The sequence below is a fragment of the Protopterus annectens genome, chromosome 9.part0, assembly GCF_019279795.1.
Source record: "Protopterus annectens isolate FY-2018-M chromosome 9.part0, PAN1.0, whole genome shotgun sequence".
In the NCBI taxonomy this organism is placed as follows: Eukaryota; Metazoa; Chordata; order Ceratodontiformes; family Protopteridae; genus Protopterus; species Protopterus annectens.
Window position 1 is genome coordinate 1,766,874,940 of NC_056743.1, and position 16,519 is coordinate 1,766,891,458.

General features: G+C 45.8%; 1 protein-coding gene across 4 annotated transcripts in view; it reads left to right on the top strand.

Annotated features, from left to right (window-relative positions):
- The window catches only part of PRKCSH (protein kinase C substrate 80K-H), a 1,389,498-nt gene that overhangs the window by 1,221,814 nt on the left and 151,165 nt on the right, over window positions 1-16,519 (top strand). For all 4 annotated transcript variants that reach the window (XM_044084622.1, XM_044084620.1, XM_044084623.1 and 1 more), the window contains one exon: window positions 14,152-14,221. In XM_044084622.1, the coding sequence (XP_043940557.1) occupies window positions 14,152-14,221 (70 nt within the window). The remainder of the gene's footprint in view (window positions 1-14,151; window positions 14,222-16,519) is intronic.

Below are 16,519 nucleotides of genomic sequence, written 5' to 3' on the forward strand. Positions count from 1 at the left end.
CAGAGGGCATGGCCATATCAAAACAAACCATCTCCAAATGGATAGCACATTGTATCCATTTCTGTTATAAACACCATGGGAAACCACCCCCTCAGGGGGGGTCAGAACGCATTCCACTAGAGCAACTTTAACCTCTACAGCTTTTCTTAGAGGAGTCCCTAACAGGGACATTCTGGAAGCTGCTACTTGGAGTTCTGTTCACACCTTCACCAAACATTACCACCTGCCTATTTTTTCCAAATCCAGGGCGGGTTTTGCAACAGCAGTCCTGCAGGGCATTCTAGCCAGCCCCAACTCTTCTTGACTGCCTCCACCCATTCTCCAGTTTGGGAATCAACCCATGTGTGATGACTGCAACAGTGAAACACGAAGAACATAGTACAGTTGTGTGCACTTACCATAAATGTAGATGTTCCAGTGTATTCACTGTTGCAGTCCTGGTTTCCCACCCTCCAGCCCGCTTGTCTCTCTCTCTCTCTACTTCTCTATATCACTTACTCACCCCTTACTAGGCTGTTGGTATTTACTTTTTGCTGGTGGTGTTTTTTCCACCATAACCTACCTCCCTATTTGGGGGCTCCTGACATTTGGGGCAAGAAAAACTGATGTAATGGTGTCGGCTGCTTGTTTTTATACCCCTGACGTCAAGTCCTGAAGCAACAGCAACCGACGTAGAAATACTAAGTCTCTGGTATTCGGGTCGACTGAGAGCTACCTGCAGGCAGGTAAATCCAAGTGCGATGACTGCAACAGTGAATACACACTAACATCTACATTTTTGGTAAGTACACAACTGTACTTTTTTTACACTTCTTTCCAGATGTCATTTCCTAGTGTCATTTCTTCAGGCAGTACTTAACACAGCCCTACCAGTGACTGACTTAGTCACAGTGCCTTTTTGGGAGTTTCCATGTCAGGTATATATTGATATCAGAATGGGATCCAGTCTATTAATGGACATTTATTTGCATGCTGATAGACTAATGGAGAAGTGCCGATACAGGTTTAGGCAGCAATGGAGTTTCCATTTTTCTCCACTGTTGTGCAACCATGGAGTCTGTAGCAGGTGGGCCTTCCCTTCTTCTAAACAAATAAATTACCTCAGAGATTCGTCAAAGGTTTTTGGTGGTATTTTTTTGGCAACTTTACTTTCAGTTAAAGGGAATTTGACTGATCAACATGATTCACCACAACATATTGCAGTGGTGTCTGAATGACTTCATAAGATGTTGTGATAGACTGACCAATCTGATACCAGTGTGAGGAAGGCAAGGTTCTTGCCAGTATGTTGTGGCTAGTTGAGTGAAATAGTTGCACTTTCATTTGCAGATGTACCCGATTGCTTTTTTACATCCCTACTTTTTTTTTTTGGGTGGAGTCTTGTCTGCTGTGCATTGCTGAAAGTGTCATGCATTGTCATGATCAGATTAGATTTTTTTGGTTGAACAGTGCATACTGCTTCCAAGTGCCCATCTTAGATGTGACCTTGTTAGTGTATGTAACCAAAAAAAAAACTCTAATCTCCAAAAGCCCTCTGGTAAGACAGTTTCATAACTTCATGTAATTTGTATGTTGTGTATATACCTGTCTGTAACATTTTCAAGCATGCCATTCTTTTCCTGCGCATGAAATGTATTGTTTTTATTGTAGATGTATATATATGCGTGTGTGTGCGCGCGCGCACATAATGGTATGGACTTTTATTTTAAATGTTGTTTAAAAATGTAATGCATGAGGTAGAAAGGCCTGGACAGCACTACAGAAATGAGTAAAAGCAAACTGTCATGGGCTGTTGGGTTCATTAGTCATTTAAAAGTGAAGCTGGTCTTGCATAGAAGCAGAATTACAGCACAACAGTCACAGTAGTCACAACAAGCTTTGTATTCTTAAGCCAAGTAAAGGGTCAAATAGTGGCACTGAAGGGAGTGTAGATGATGGTGAGAGAAGTGATGTTCTTCGTGTTTTACTGTTGAAGTCCTTACATTTGGGCAATCTGCTGGCAGGTTGCCCTCAGTCGGCCTGATTAACAAAGTCTTGGGTTCTGCGTCGGTTGCTGTCCCTTCTTCCATGACGTCAGGTCGTCAGGGGTATAAAACATGCAGCCGATGCCATTACATCAGTCTTTCTTGCCACGCGGTGCCCGAAGCAGAAGCAGTTCGCAAGTGCCGGTCTGCCGACTCCTGAAATTTTCATTTTCGAGTTTCAACTAAAAAGCAAAGTACCCCATTGGGGAAACTTTTTTTCTTGCTCCTTACCGATGTCAATAAAAGTTAATCATTGCATTACTTGTGGGAAGCAAATACCTCATAAGGATTTTCATTTGTACTGTATTCCTTGCCTAGGCCCTGACCACAACATACCTTACTGTTGGTTTTGTGCTAAGTTTAATCAACGTACTATTAAATGTCGGTATATTTCTGCTTCTAAATATTTTGGCTCACTCTTTAATTATGAAGAAATGTCGTCGGTTAGCAATCCGACTACTGGAATACCTAAAAAACGCAAAGAAAAAGACAGAGACAGGCCGTCGAGGTCCAAAACTGACGATGCTTCTCCTAAGCCAGTCGCCAGTTCACCGGTACTCAATGAGGTGCTTTTGCAGCCCCTGATACCCGCTACTTCTGATTCGCAGGCCTCTACTGAGAGCCATTTGGAGTCTGGTATGCCGTGAGATGCTTCAATTATGGAACCCACGGATGTCTCTACCATAGATGGGTCCGTAGCCGCTGTACAGGCACCGGCTTCTGAGGGTGTTTTCAGGCCTACAGATTTGTATATTAGACTGACACCATCTTCAAAACTAAGGCCAAAATCTAAATCTATGTCTAAATAACTGACGCCTGGGCCGCATGTGCAGGCCCCTATGCCTAAAAAACAAATGATCAAAATGGCTGAAGATTTAATTACTCTGATCAGGGGTAGCCAACCCCCCCCCCCCTTCTAAGAGGCCTAGGCAAGACATTGATTATTAATCTTCTGAACAGGATTCTGTTTCTTCTGACTCTTCTAATGAATAGGATTTGTCTATACCTATTTATGAGGACTCTGATGCAGAAGATTCCATTCCTTCTGTTTCTTCCCCTGAGGATTGTTCTTTTGGGGAAACTTTACATACCTTAATGGAACATTTCCACTGGGAAAGTCAGGATTTCTCTGAATCTAAAAAGAGACTTAGGAATTTTCTTCTTCTTGGCCTTTGGCTATACCTCCTGTTCTAGACATTGTTGATGTTTTTTCAGAATCTAGTATGGCTCCTGATTCTCTGCCTCCGGCTCCTTGTAAGCCAGACAGATACTACAGGGTTTCCGACTCTCACAGATTCCTTTTCAAAAATCATATTGCAGATCCTGAAGCCATTTCTCAGGGTCCCAAGGGCATTAAGGCCTCTACTGCTAAAAATCCTACCCCTTCTGGTAGAGATTCCAGGGCACTGGATAGATGGGGTAAGAAGGCTTACACTTCTGCAGCCTTGGCAATCAGGGCTTTAAACTGTGAATTTCATATGCTTAAATATCAACAGCATGTCATGGGACTGCTTAAACAGAAAATGATGATCTGAAGTAGGCACTTAATTTGTCAGCAACCTTTGGGATACAGATCCGATCTCAGATCCGAGCCGGCAACTTCTACCACAGCATAGATCCGAGCTCCTAGCTCCTCCCTTTACCCATAATCCCCTGCCATCCCTGACTGACCCCAGATCTAGTTTGCACGCTTCAAGCTACAAGCTAGGTTCCTGAGCTCCTGGTTTATCGAAACTGGTGAGAAAAAAATTGCTATTTTTCTTCCTTTTTCTTTTGCTGTGAGTGAGAGTGAGTGGTTAGGTACCCTCTAGCCCTTTTTAGCTAACTAAATTTTATTTTTTTTGTGATCCTTTTTCTCCTCCCTTCCTCGCTGGTCGTAGTGTGTGTGTGTGTGTGTGTGTGTGTGTGGTGTGTATAGGGGCCTACTGAGTGTGTTTTCCCTTTATTTAAAATGTCTGAGGCCCCTAAAGCTATTTTTTCTAAGTGCACCGAGTGTGGCCATAAGCTTTCACCGGCTGATGGCCACACCTTTCCTCATGTGATTTGCGCGGCGTTCAACCCCAGGGCACTTAGGACCGGAGGTCAAAGCTGATTCTGGTGGGCCTTTTGCCCCCAGATCAGGCTCCGGCCTCCGGTACTTCTGTGGCCACTATCCAGCCCTCGGTGGCAGCCACTCCTGCCCCCTCCCTCCGGTCGGGACTCAACCTCCCGCTTCAGCTCCGGAGGAGAGGGAGGCCAAGAAAGACAAGCGGAGAGAGAAGCACCATAAGCGGCGGGCCGAGGGACTACTCCTCGGCCCCGCCCGCCAAACGGGCTTCTCCCTCCAGGGCTTCTGGATCGCCTCCTCCTCGGATCCGATCCCCTTGCTTCTCACCGGGACACGAGGAGGGGGTGAACCCGGTCCTCGTCGAGGTCATCGAGGCGACACTCCAGGCCTGCCTCGGTGGCCTCTTCGAGGTCCACTTATAGCATGTCGGATGCAGACATGGACCGGATGATGAGGTTCATCCAGGCCCAGCTGCAGATGGGAGTGCTCTTGCCTCTAGCTTGACCCCATTCTTTGCTCCAATCGCTCCTTCTTCGACCCGTTTTCTGGGCCGTGTTGGATCCGGGGGTGGGTCGGAGCCGACAGTGCTGGGCACTTCGGCTCCGACTGTTCCCTAGAGTTTATCTGATCCGACCTCTTGGAGCTGTGGGCTGAGCTTCGGATCCGAGGGATTCGGTGTGCATTCGGCTCCGTCCCTGTCGGAGCACGCGGGTCCTTCGGATCTGATGGTCTCGGCCCCGGGTCCGGTCCCCGCTTCGGATCCGGGTGGGAGTCGACTCTCGGATCCTATCGAGAGCGGCTCCCCCTCTGGTTTCGCTGCAATGAAGAGGGCACTGTTGAGTGCATCCGGGCTTTCGATCCTGGCTTCGGCTCCCCCCTGCACTCCCTCTCAGCTGGTCCAGGCTCCCATCACCCGGCCTTTGGGGCAGCCTGCTTCAGTGCCTCGGGGTGTTCCTTCGGAACATGACATTGCTGGTGAGACTTCTCGGACAGCCCCCCCCCGAGGAGGTTCCTCACAAGGCTAAGTGTAAGAGGAGGCACGTGGACTCCCCCGAGTCCCGTATGGAAGATATGGACTTAGATGAAGGGGAAGGTTCCCCAAGGTCACCCTCCGAGGATGTCTCCTTTGGAGACATCATGGAAATGCTTAGGATCAGGGGAGGTTGGTCTGCCCCCAAGTCTTCTTCCGATGAGTCCGTATTCCTAGAGGCGTTCGAAGCAGGGCCGTCTACCTCTTGGGTGTCCCCGACCCCCTGGTGGACCTTATTGCCACCAGGGCTTGGAGGGAGCCGGACACTGTAGAGCCAGTCCCCAAGCATCCAGACAGGATCTTGAGTGCCCCCACAGAGAGAACCCATTGGAGCAGAGGTCCCCCTGTGGAAGTCATGTTGGTGGCGGCGTTCACCAAGAGAGAGTTGGCTCAGGAGAGCCCCACGGTCCATCCACCAAGCAAGGAGCCTCGTGCGATGGACCGCCTTGGGAAGCGGGCCTTCATTTCAGCATCCTTCTCGATGAGGGCACTGAACTATATTGTACACGTCATCCTGATGCAGCGGGATCTAATAAAAGAATACGCTGCCTCCCCCCAGAGTCCATGTCGGAAGGGGACAAACAACTGTACTCCTCCCGAATGTCCTTTCTACGGTCCATTTCTAACACCTCTATGCGGCTTTTGTATCACGCCACTGAGGGAGCCGCTAGAGCTGGCGGAGTCGGCCAGGTCATGAGGCGACAAGCCTGGCTCCGACATTGTGACTTCTCGGAACCCTTTAAGGCGTCATTCGCGAATGCCCCCTTTGATGGTTCTGCTCTGTTTGGCGAAACCGTTCGCGACACTTTAGTCCAGAGCGAGAAAGACGGGAAGACATTGTCTGCCGTCGGAGTCCGCTTCTCTGCTCCCCAGAGGTCCTTTTCCAAGAACTAAAAGGGTCAGAAGAAGATGTGGTTCCGGAAATCACATCAATTCCAGTCTGCTCCGGATAACCAGTCCTCTCGTGGCAGAGGAGGACAGGAAGGATGCTGCCCTAGAGGCAGAGGGGGTCCCAGGAATTTTGGGTCCAGAGAACCCTTCTCTGAAAGGCCCACGCAGAACCCCTGAGGGGTTGCCCGGCTGCTCCACTCTGGAGGCAGTCGGGGGGGGGGTTTCGAGGCACCTAGCAATGTGGGGGTCCATAACAGATCGCTGGGTGCTTCGCATCATATCCAGAGGTTACCAAATTCCCTTTATTGTAACCCCCAAAACTAGAAGCCTCCCCGACGTACCACCCAGTCAGAGGGAGGCAGCTGCTACAGAAATTCAGCAGCTTTTACAAAAAAGAGCCATCCAACCCGTCCCCCCAGATCAGCTCGGATCAGGGTTTTATTCCAGGTTCTTTCTGGTGCCAAAAAAGACAGGGGACTTGAGGCCCATCCTCGACCTCACTCTCTTGAACCTGGCAGTACCCAAAGAAAAGTTCCAGATGGTCACGCTACAATCTATTCTCCCCCTGTTACGGGAGAACGATTGGATGTGCTCGATAGACCTCAAGGATGCGTACTATCACATTCTAGTGGACAGACACTCCAGGAGGTTTCTCCGCTTCCGGCTGGGAGCCAGTCATTTTCCATTCAGGGCCCTCCCCTTCGGTCTCACCTCAGCCCCCAGAGTGTTCACCAAAGTCTTAGCGGCAATAGCGGCCCACCTGAGACTCCAGGGAATTCAGGTCTTTCCGTACCTGGATGACTGGCTCCTTACCGCCCCTACAAGGCATCTGCTCTGTTCATGCAGGGATTACTTCCTCAATCTTGCTCCACGTCTAGGATTGACAGTCAACATGGCCAAGTCCTTTCTGGCTCCCCCACAGGTAATAGATTTCATAGGGGCGAGACTGGATTCCAAACTAATGCTTGCTTTTCTGACTCCAGATCGGCTTCAGAACCTGAGGTTGCATGTACAGGCCATCCTCCAACTTCAAGCTCCACCTGCGGAATTGGTCCTGAGGGCTCTAGGGTCCATGGCGGCAGCAATTTCTCTGCTGCCCTTGGCCCGTCTGAATGAGAGCCCTGCCGTGGACCCTTCAGGTGCAATGGTCCCTGTCTCGCAACCCTCTGTACCATCCCATTCCCCTAAACAGGTCTTGCAGAAGGTCGCTTGTGTAGTGGCTCCAGTCCCCGAGCCTCCACACGGGATGTCCATTCTCGATGCCTCCTCCCATCACCACAGTGACCACGGACGCTTCTCGCCTGGGGTGGGGGGGCATTATTCAGGCGGAACGGTCCAAGGCACGTGGAACGACATAGAGACCTCCTTGCATATCACTGTCCTAGAGATGAGGGCGGTGCTTTTGATGTTGCAGGCACTTCACGACCTTCTTCCGAGTGGGACGATTGCGGTACATACGGACAACATGTCAGTGGTCTGGTACATCAACAAACAGGGGGGAACCAGGTCTTATCCTCTTTGTCACGAGGCCATGAGAGTGTGGGAATGGGCAATATCCACCAACCGCTTTCTCATTGCAACGCACATTCCGGGATGGTCCAACATCCTAGCAGACAGGCTCAGTCGTACAATCCTGACTCCATACGAATGGTCTCTCAATCCTCTAGTAGCAGAGCGAATATTTGCCCAATGGGGGCAACCCGGTTGTGATCTTTTTGCCTCTCCCTCAAATACCAAATGCAACCGTTACTTCATCCTAATCCCCCTTCTGGGGGAGTCCCCGAGAGACTCTGTAGTACATGCTTGGCCTCCCGGTCTTCTTTACGCTTACCCTCCACTGCCCCTGATGCTAAAACTTTTACAGAAAGCCAGTCGGTTGGGGAGCAAGATGATCCTCATTGCCCCATTCTGGCCTCGTCAGACGTGGTTCCCGTACCTATGGTCTCACCTGATTCATCCGCCCTGGATTTTGGATCCTCTTCCGGATCTCATTACTCACCCCCTGGGTCTTCCGACCCCTAACCTGGTCAACCTCAAGCTGACTGCTTGGTTGCTCCAGTTCCACTCTTGATAAGGACTCCCGGAATCTCCTCACCAGTCAAAGCCATTCTAGTAGCAGCACACAAGCCATCCACCAGAAAGGTCTATCGGAGTAAGTGGAAACGCTTTTCCGTCTGGGCTGAGCACCGTCATTTAGATCCTTTTACAGCACCTTTAACATCGGTTTTGGATTTTTCTGACTACCATTTTTCATCAGGGGGTTAGCTGTTCTACAGTCAAGGTGCAACTAGCAGTGATTTCGCACTATCATGTAGGGCATGAGTCTGGCCCTCTTATTAACTCCAAGCTCTGTAAAGCTTTCCTTAAGGGTACCTTCCTCCTCAGACCTCCTGTCAAGAACGTAGTACCCCCATGGGATTTATCTTTAGTTCTACAGGCCTTGACAAGCCCCCCTTTCGAGCCGGTGGCCACGGTTGATCTCAAATACCTCTCTTGGAAAACGGCCTTTCTGGTGGCCATTACTTCGGCTAAAAGAGTTCTGAACTTCAGGCTCTCTGTGTCAAACCACCGTATTTGACCTTCCATCAGGATAGAGTTTACCTCAGGATCAATCCATCTTTTCTGCCTAAGGTGCCTTCTGAAGCAAACATTAATCAATCTATTAATCTTCCCGTGTTCTTCCCCAACTATCAGAACAAAGGAGAATATAAGCTGCATTCTTTGAACGTGCACAGACAACTGCGCTTTTATATTCATTGAACGGCTGGTCATAGACAATCCGACCAGTTGTTTGTCTCCTTTGCCAAAACCAACCTAGGCAAGTTGGTTTCTAAAGTTACCCTGTCACGATGGATAGCTAGTTGTATTCTGTTAGCATATCAGAGTTCGGGAAGGCCTGCACATCAGGGAGTCCGCGCTCATTCTACTAGGGCTGTTGCTACATTGGCTGCTTTTAGATCTAGGGTTCCCTTGGATGATATTTGTTCCGCAGCCACTTTGGCATCATCCCATACCTTTATCAGCCATTACAAACTGGATGTTGTCTCCAGAGATAGGGCGTCCTTTGGCTCTGCAGTGCTCCGGAATATCCTTCCATGAAGGCCACCCAAGATTCAGGTAGCTGGGGACTCTGTCCCAAAGGTTGCTGACAAATGAAGTGCCTACTTCAGATTTAGAAGTTATGTCCTCACCATAACGTTCCATCTGAGTAGGTATCTTCATTTGTCTGCAACCATCCCACCCACCATCCCCCTGACCAATATGATTCTAAGTAGGAGTTGTCTTACATGAGTCCCTTCTGGGACACACTAGCAAGTTGTTATATGGGGCAAACTTGATCTGAAGTCAGTCAGGGTTGGCAGGGGATTATGGGTAAAGGGAGGAGCTAGGAGCTCGGATATATGCTGTGGTAGAAGTTGCCGGCTCGGATCCGAGATCGGATCCGTATCCCAAAGGTTGCAGACAAATGAAGATACCTACTCAGATGGAACGTTATGGTGAGTACATAACTTCTAAATAATTTCTGACTGTCTGTAAAATAAAGATTTACAGGATTTATTGCATTCAGCTGAACAAGTTGGAAAACATACTTTGCAATGTGGTTTTGATTCTTTGGAGGCCTCTTGCAGGGCTGCTGTAACTGGGTCTGTGCTAAGAAGGCATGCTTGGCTCAAAGAGCAAACCCTGCCTGATCATGTTAAAGCAAAATTGTTGGATGCTCCTTTACAACAGGACCGTCTCTTTGGTAATAAGGCTGAAGAAGTTTTAAAAAGATGGAAGATAAAGCTAAATCTATGCAAACTGTGAAAGATTTCTTACAAGTGCACCTCCAAAATTTAGTAGGCACTGGCCTACTAAGAACTGGTCCTTTCCAGTTTCTTCGAGAGCCACTCAAGTCAAACCCAGGCATTCCAAAGGCTCCAGGTTTCAGTCACAAGGGACTTTTAGAACAAAACAATGGGGTATCTCCTCCTCCAAATCTGGAAATAAGGCACCTCCCTATGGTAAACAGTCTCAATGACTTCCCTTTACACTTACCTTTTAGCCTCCCCTTTGGGAGGAAAACAGGCACTTCATGCAAGAAACTGGCAACTTATAACCCAGGACAAATGGGTTTTAAATATAGTATCCCAGGGATACAGATTTAATTTCCACACGTTGCCAATCCCAAACGGATGGCCAGACCTGCATCCAAATCCGTGGGCAGAGGCACAGAAGTAAGTACTATCCCTCATGAACATGGAGGCTATTCAACCAGTACCAGAAGAGGAAAAGGGCCAAGGTTTCTATTCAAGACTTTTCCTGGTGCCCAGAAAAGACAAATCATGGCATCCAGTTCTGTCCTTATCTACTCTAAACACTTTTCTGGACATTCCAAAATTTGATGCTGACTTTTCAACAGTTACTTCCTAAGAAGTTGGTAACTTCTGCCTGGTTGGTAACTCTAGACTTAAGAGGCTTACCTGCATATTCCAATCAGGGAATCTTGCAGAAGATACCTCTGCTTCAAAGCAGGCTACTTGCATTACCAGTTCTCTGCACTGCCCTTTTGCTTATCTACTGCGCCCAGGGTTTTCACAAAGTGCCTGGCTCCAGTAATTGCATTTTGCAGGCAAAGAAATATTCAAATATATCCATACCTGGACGATTGTCTAATTCAGGCAGAAAACAAGGACATTCTTGTAAAACATCTGGCGTTTGTAAAAAGGGTTCCAACATGTTTGTGGTACACCATAAACAAAAAGAAATCACAACTGGTACCCTCTTAAAAAATTACATTCCTATGTGCAATTCTGGAATACAACTGCCCAGAAGGCTTACCTTACACCAGAAAAGCAAATTCATTTGGTAGCTTCAAACAGGTGGCCACAAAAACCCTGCTGTCTGCAAGACAAATTCTGCAAGCCTTGGGGTTCATGGCCTCCTGCATTCTTCTAATTCCATATGCAAAACTGCATATGAGGAAACTTCAGTAAAACTTCAGTGGTACTTAAAAAGTTTATGGAGTCAACATTGTCACAGCCTGGAAACAATTATTCCTATCATACCTTGCCTGCAACTAAAGTTCTTATGGTGGGCAGAGGCCTGCCACCAAAACAAGGGACTGCCATTCACTCCACCCCCTGCTGCCCAAACCCTAACTACTGACGCATCATACTATGCTTGGGGGGGGGGGGGTCATCTGGCAGGGAAGGGCATTCAGGGCAAATGTAGCCCAAAATCAAATGCACCTTCATATCAATCAGAAAGAGATGCTAGCTGTACAGAATGCACTGACAGCCTTCAAAGGACTACCTTCATCCAGGACAATTAATGATAAAGACAGACAACACCGCAGTTATGTGGTACATAAACAAGCAGGGTGGTACACACTCCTACCCCCTTTGCAGACTAGCCATGGCATTGTGGAACACGGCCTTGACCTACCAAATACAACTACAAGCTCAATTCCTGCCTGGAAAGCTGAATACTGTGACAGGCGAACTAAGCAGAAATCTCATGGACCCACACGAATGGAAACTGGAATCACTGATTTTCAACATGTTGACACGCAAATGGGGGAGTCCAGACATAGATCTTTTTGCCTCACCTCAGAACTATCAGTTGGACAAATTCTGCACAAGGACTCATCACAAAAGAGCCTGGAAAGTTAATGCCCTATCATTCAGCTGGAAAAACCTATCAGTTTATGCTTTTCCCCCTCTGCCTCTGCTCTCCAAAGTTCTACTAAAAGTCAGAGGACAAACCAGAAATGATTCTTATTGCTCCGGATTGGCCTTGCCAACACTGGTACCCACTCCAGTGCAATGTGTCACACACCCTCTGCTGTGGCACCTGCCTCAGACACCTGACTTACTGTCTCAGCAGAACAACCAAATTCTGCACACTCATCTCCAAACTTTGAATCTTGCAGTGTGGCTAATCACCTAACTTCACCCTTAGCATCCCACAGCAAACCTGTGATGGATGTCCTTTTGGAGGCGAGAAGGCCTAGTACTAGAAAATCTTATGCTGACAAATGGAAAAGATTCTGTGCCTGGAATCAATCACAAGGAATAAGCACAGCAGCGCCCAATATTCCTCAGATTTTACAATAGTTAACTGAGATGCCTCACAAGGGGCTGTCCTTTTCTTCCATAAAAATCCGTGCCTCAGCCATTTCAGCCCATTACAACACAGAACCTCCCCTCTTCTCTCATCCACTGCTAAAGCAGTATCTCAAAGGGGCCAAAAACTTAAGGCCACCCAGAAGAGTTCCAACCCCTGCCTGGGACCTCAATTTTGTATTGGAAAAACTCACTCTCCCTCCTTTCGAGCCAGCTGCTACTGCAGACTTAAAATTTCTCTCCTGGAAAACAGATTTCCTTTTAGCAGTCACTTCAGGTAGAAGGATTTCTGAATTACAGGTTCTTATGGCAGTGGAACCTTTCATTATTTTTCATGCGGACAGGGTTTCTCTCAGGACAAATCCATCCTTCATGCCTAAGATGGTATCCAGTGTGGCTCTTAATCAGACCGTTCATTTGCCAACTTTCTTTCCCAATCCACAGAACAAGAGGGAGTGGATTCTGCATTCATTGGATGTACACAAACAACTTAGATTTTACTTAGAGGACAAATCTCTAAGAAAGTGTGAACAACTACTGGTCGCATTTGCTGCAGGGGCAGAGGGAATGGCTATTTCAAAGCAGACTATTTCCAAATGGATAAGCCACTGTATTAGTTTCTGCTATATGCACCATGGTAAAACTATCCCCAAGGGGATCGGATCTCATTCCACCAGGGCTGCATCTACTTCTGCAGCCTTTCTAAGAGGTGTTACCTACCAGAGACATTCTAGAAGCTGCTACCTGGAGCTCAGTTCATACTTTTAAACATTACCATTTACCTTTCTTCTCTAAATCCAGAGCTGGCTTTGCGACTGTCCTGCAGGGCCTTATAGCTGGTCCTAATGCTGTATAAATCCATTCTCCCAACCATAGCTTTGGGATTCTACCCAAATGTAATGACTGCAACAGTGAAACACGATGAACATAGTACAGTTGTGTACACTTACCATAAATGTAGATGTTAGAGTGTATTCACTGTTGCAGTCCTGGTTACCCTCCCTCCAACCCCATTTTTCTCTTACTATACCTCTTCTTTCTTTTTACTATGTTCAAAAGCCTTTTTGGTGTATTTGCTTTTGTTTGGAGGTAATTTTTTTTTTTTTTTTTTAATTTTATATAAAAGTTTTTTTTTTTTGCTCCCCATTTGAGGAGCACCTGACATCTGGGGCAAGAAAAACTGATGTAATGGGGTCAGCTGCATGTTTTATACCCCTGACGACCTGACGTCATGGAAGAAGGGGCAGCAGCAACCGATGCAGGACCCAAGACTTTGTTAATCAGGCTGACTGAGGGCAACCTGCCAGCAGATTACCCAAATGTAATGACTGCAACAGTGAATACACTCTTAACATCTACATTTATGGTAAGTGTACACAACTGTACTTTTGGTGGAGGGTTTACATGCAGTAGTAACTGCAAACCGTAAACAAATGTGGTTTGCAATAACATTTATTTATTTATTTATTTATTTATTTTTAAGTTTAGCCCGATATGCTGCAATAGGGATCAATTGCTAGGGGTGCTAGTTTAATCTCAAGAGCGTTTTACGTAAAACAAACACCTGAATCTGCCTGTGTGTGCACGTTACATATGTAAGCAAAGTTGTGAAAACTTTCATTGAAAAATCAAAAGAACCAGTAAAACCATTTTGAACATGCAGATATCTACATTATGTTTACAATGCAGAGTAAGATATTGGCAACATTTTTGATCCCAAAATATGCAGATGAACATTTCAATAACTTTATTATTGGATTTTTTGAAACGTACTGATAATGCTGCAAGCCTTTGAACATTTATTCCTGTTTAGAACCTCACTGACAACGTAAAGGTGGGGTTACTAATTTATGACTTGAGGACAAGGAAATTGATCTAGCACAAGGAGATAATGCAGTTGCACAAAGTGTGTGCTTTGTTTCAAGGTTAAGGGAGTGTCTTGAACAGATCAACTCATGATTCTAATAGCTGTGCTTTTCTTTTTGATGAACTGTTTTCTCCACCATTTTGGATTTAATTAAAAAAATTACATATATATCTGTTTCTTTCTAGCTGCCAATAGGGCCCGCTCAGCATTTGAAGCAGCTGAAAGATCACTGAGAGAGATGGAAGATTCGATCAGGTAATACGCTGTTGCTGAAATTCTTTCCTGTATTCACAAATGTGCACACACACTAGCATGCAGGGGCCTTTACCTGCACCAAAAAGAATCTCTAATGAGAAGCAGTGCGGAGGTGGCTTGAAACCCAGGTAGCAGCTGTGCCTTGGAGCTGAGACAAGAGAAATAAGTGATTTAGAGCCAAATAGGTTTTGATTCATTTCTGACAGTGTTCAGAATGTGCAGTTTTTTGCAGTGCTTTATCTGGCAAGTGAGTATGAAAGGAGACTGTCAAACAAGAAAGAAAAAGACAGAAGAAAAAAATCCTTACAGCATTTTTCATTTTCTCCCCTCCATACTTCACACTGATCTGTCTACTGAGAGCAAACAGTAAAGGGCAAAGAAGGAAATCATTCTGTCAAGATGCATCATAATGCCTCCGTTTCCCTTTACTTACTGCCTTTTTTTTTTTTACTTTCATTCTTACATGTCCATCAAAAATTTGAAGTGGGTCACTTATGTGGATTTTTTATGGACACCTCAGCTGTTGTGATTCATCATTTGGTCTGCCTTTAATCTTCTACATCAACACTGACCCCTTTTTTCTAAACTAAATGAAAGAGGTGGTCCTCTAACAAAATGTGACTTTTAATTGAAATACAGTTCATGAAACTTCACTGATGCCTCCTCACACACAAGAAAATTCCTCCTTCCAAAAAACAGATCATAGCAAGGGGATATTTTGAGGGGTGGGTAGACTTTATCTCCCACACATAGGGCTGTGCTCCCTGTATGTTCTTTCTCTATTATCAGCTTCAGGGCTGCTGAACATCAGAGAATGTAACATTTCTGACCTTCATCTACCCTATCACAAATGTTGTGCAACAGTCAGACATTTTTGATGCATTAATGATTGGCCCATGACAAAGCATTACTATGGAATCATCTGCAAGCTTTGGTAGTACTTTAGCTTCCCAGCATGCATCTAGAGTACATTGTTTCACTATTAATTTCACCTGTATGCCACCTTCTGGTGCCTGCCTGTACTATGTTGTTTTTGCCCTCTTGTAGTTCTGAAGATGTGTTTAAGTAGACTGTAGTGTTACATGCAAGCAGTGTGTTCTGTGTGTAGTTTGGTTGCTTATTTGGCCACAGCAGTCTCTTCTATCATGAGTCAAACGTGTACTGCCCATTGCATTCAAGGGTCAGTATAGTACTGATTGCACTTGTGTTGATCTGATGCCCATTTCATTTTGCATCATGAATGGGTCTTCGGATCCAACTCTACAATTTATTCCAGACATACAATCTGAGCCTCAAACTCTTCCCTCTCCCATAATGTCCCACTCCTCTTCAAACTCTCAGATGTCATTTGCTGTCTTCCATCACAGATGTGATTCCGAGTCTCCAGTCAGTTAAGTGAATTTTCCATTTATTTTTGTATTATTGTTAGCTTTTTCTCTTTCCTACTCAGTTTATAGTTTTTCCACTATAAAGTTGCAGCTTGTGGCTATCATGAATTGCTATGTAGGGAAGGGTGATGATTTTCCCTCCACTATTTCCACTTCTAAAACTATGTAGGGTTTTTGTGAAAGGAGTTTTTCATCTCAGACCACTGATGAAAGAAATCCTTTGGACCTGCTAGCTCATGTGATTTAAAATTTTTGTCCTGGAGGACTGCTTTCCTAGTGACCATTACTTCAGCTAGAGGAGTGTCAGAATTACAAGCTCTGTCTTCTCAATATATATATATATATATATATATATATATATATATATATATATGTATATATATATATACACATACACATACTCTGGAACAAAAACTACCTGTCTATATCAAACAAAGTTCCTCTTTAGCACTCTTCAAGAAAAATCTTGATTGGATGGGAGATGGGAAATTCACCCCAGGGATCACTTCTGTGGCTCTGCTCGACAGGCGCACAGGAAAATATTTTGGCTAGGTTTATATAAGCCGTAGGGCCAAATAGCCTAGTACCTACCTATGAACAAAGGTCGCCTCTTAGACAAATATTAACTAGACTATTCACTTGCCTGTATTCTTCCCTAATTACTCCAATAAAGGCAAATATATGCTGAATTCATTGACTGTACACAGTTGTATTTTTATTTACACAGGACTAGATCTCACAGGAAATCTGAACAGTTGTTCATTGCCTTTTCTCCAAATAGGTTAGGTCAGACTGTATCCAAGATCACTTTAGCCAAATGGATTACAGATTGTACTTCTACAGTTCACTCTCAACAAGGCAGGCAACTTCCCTTCCAGTTAGAGCTCATTCTACCAGGTATTTTATCTGT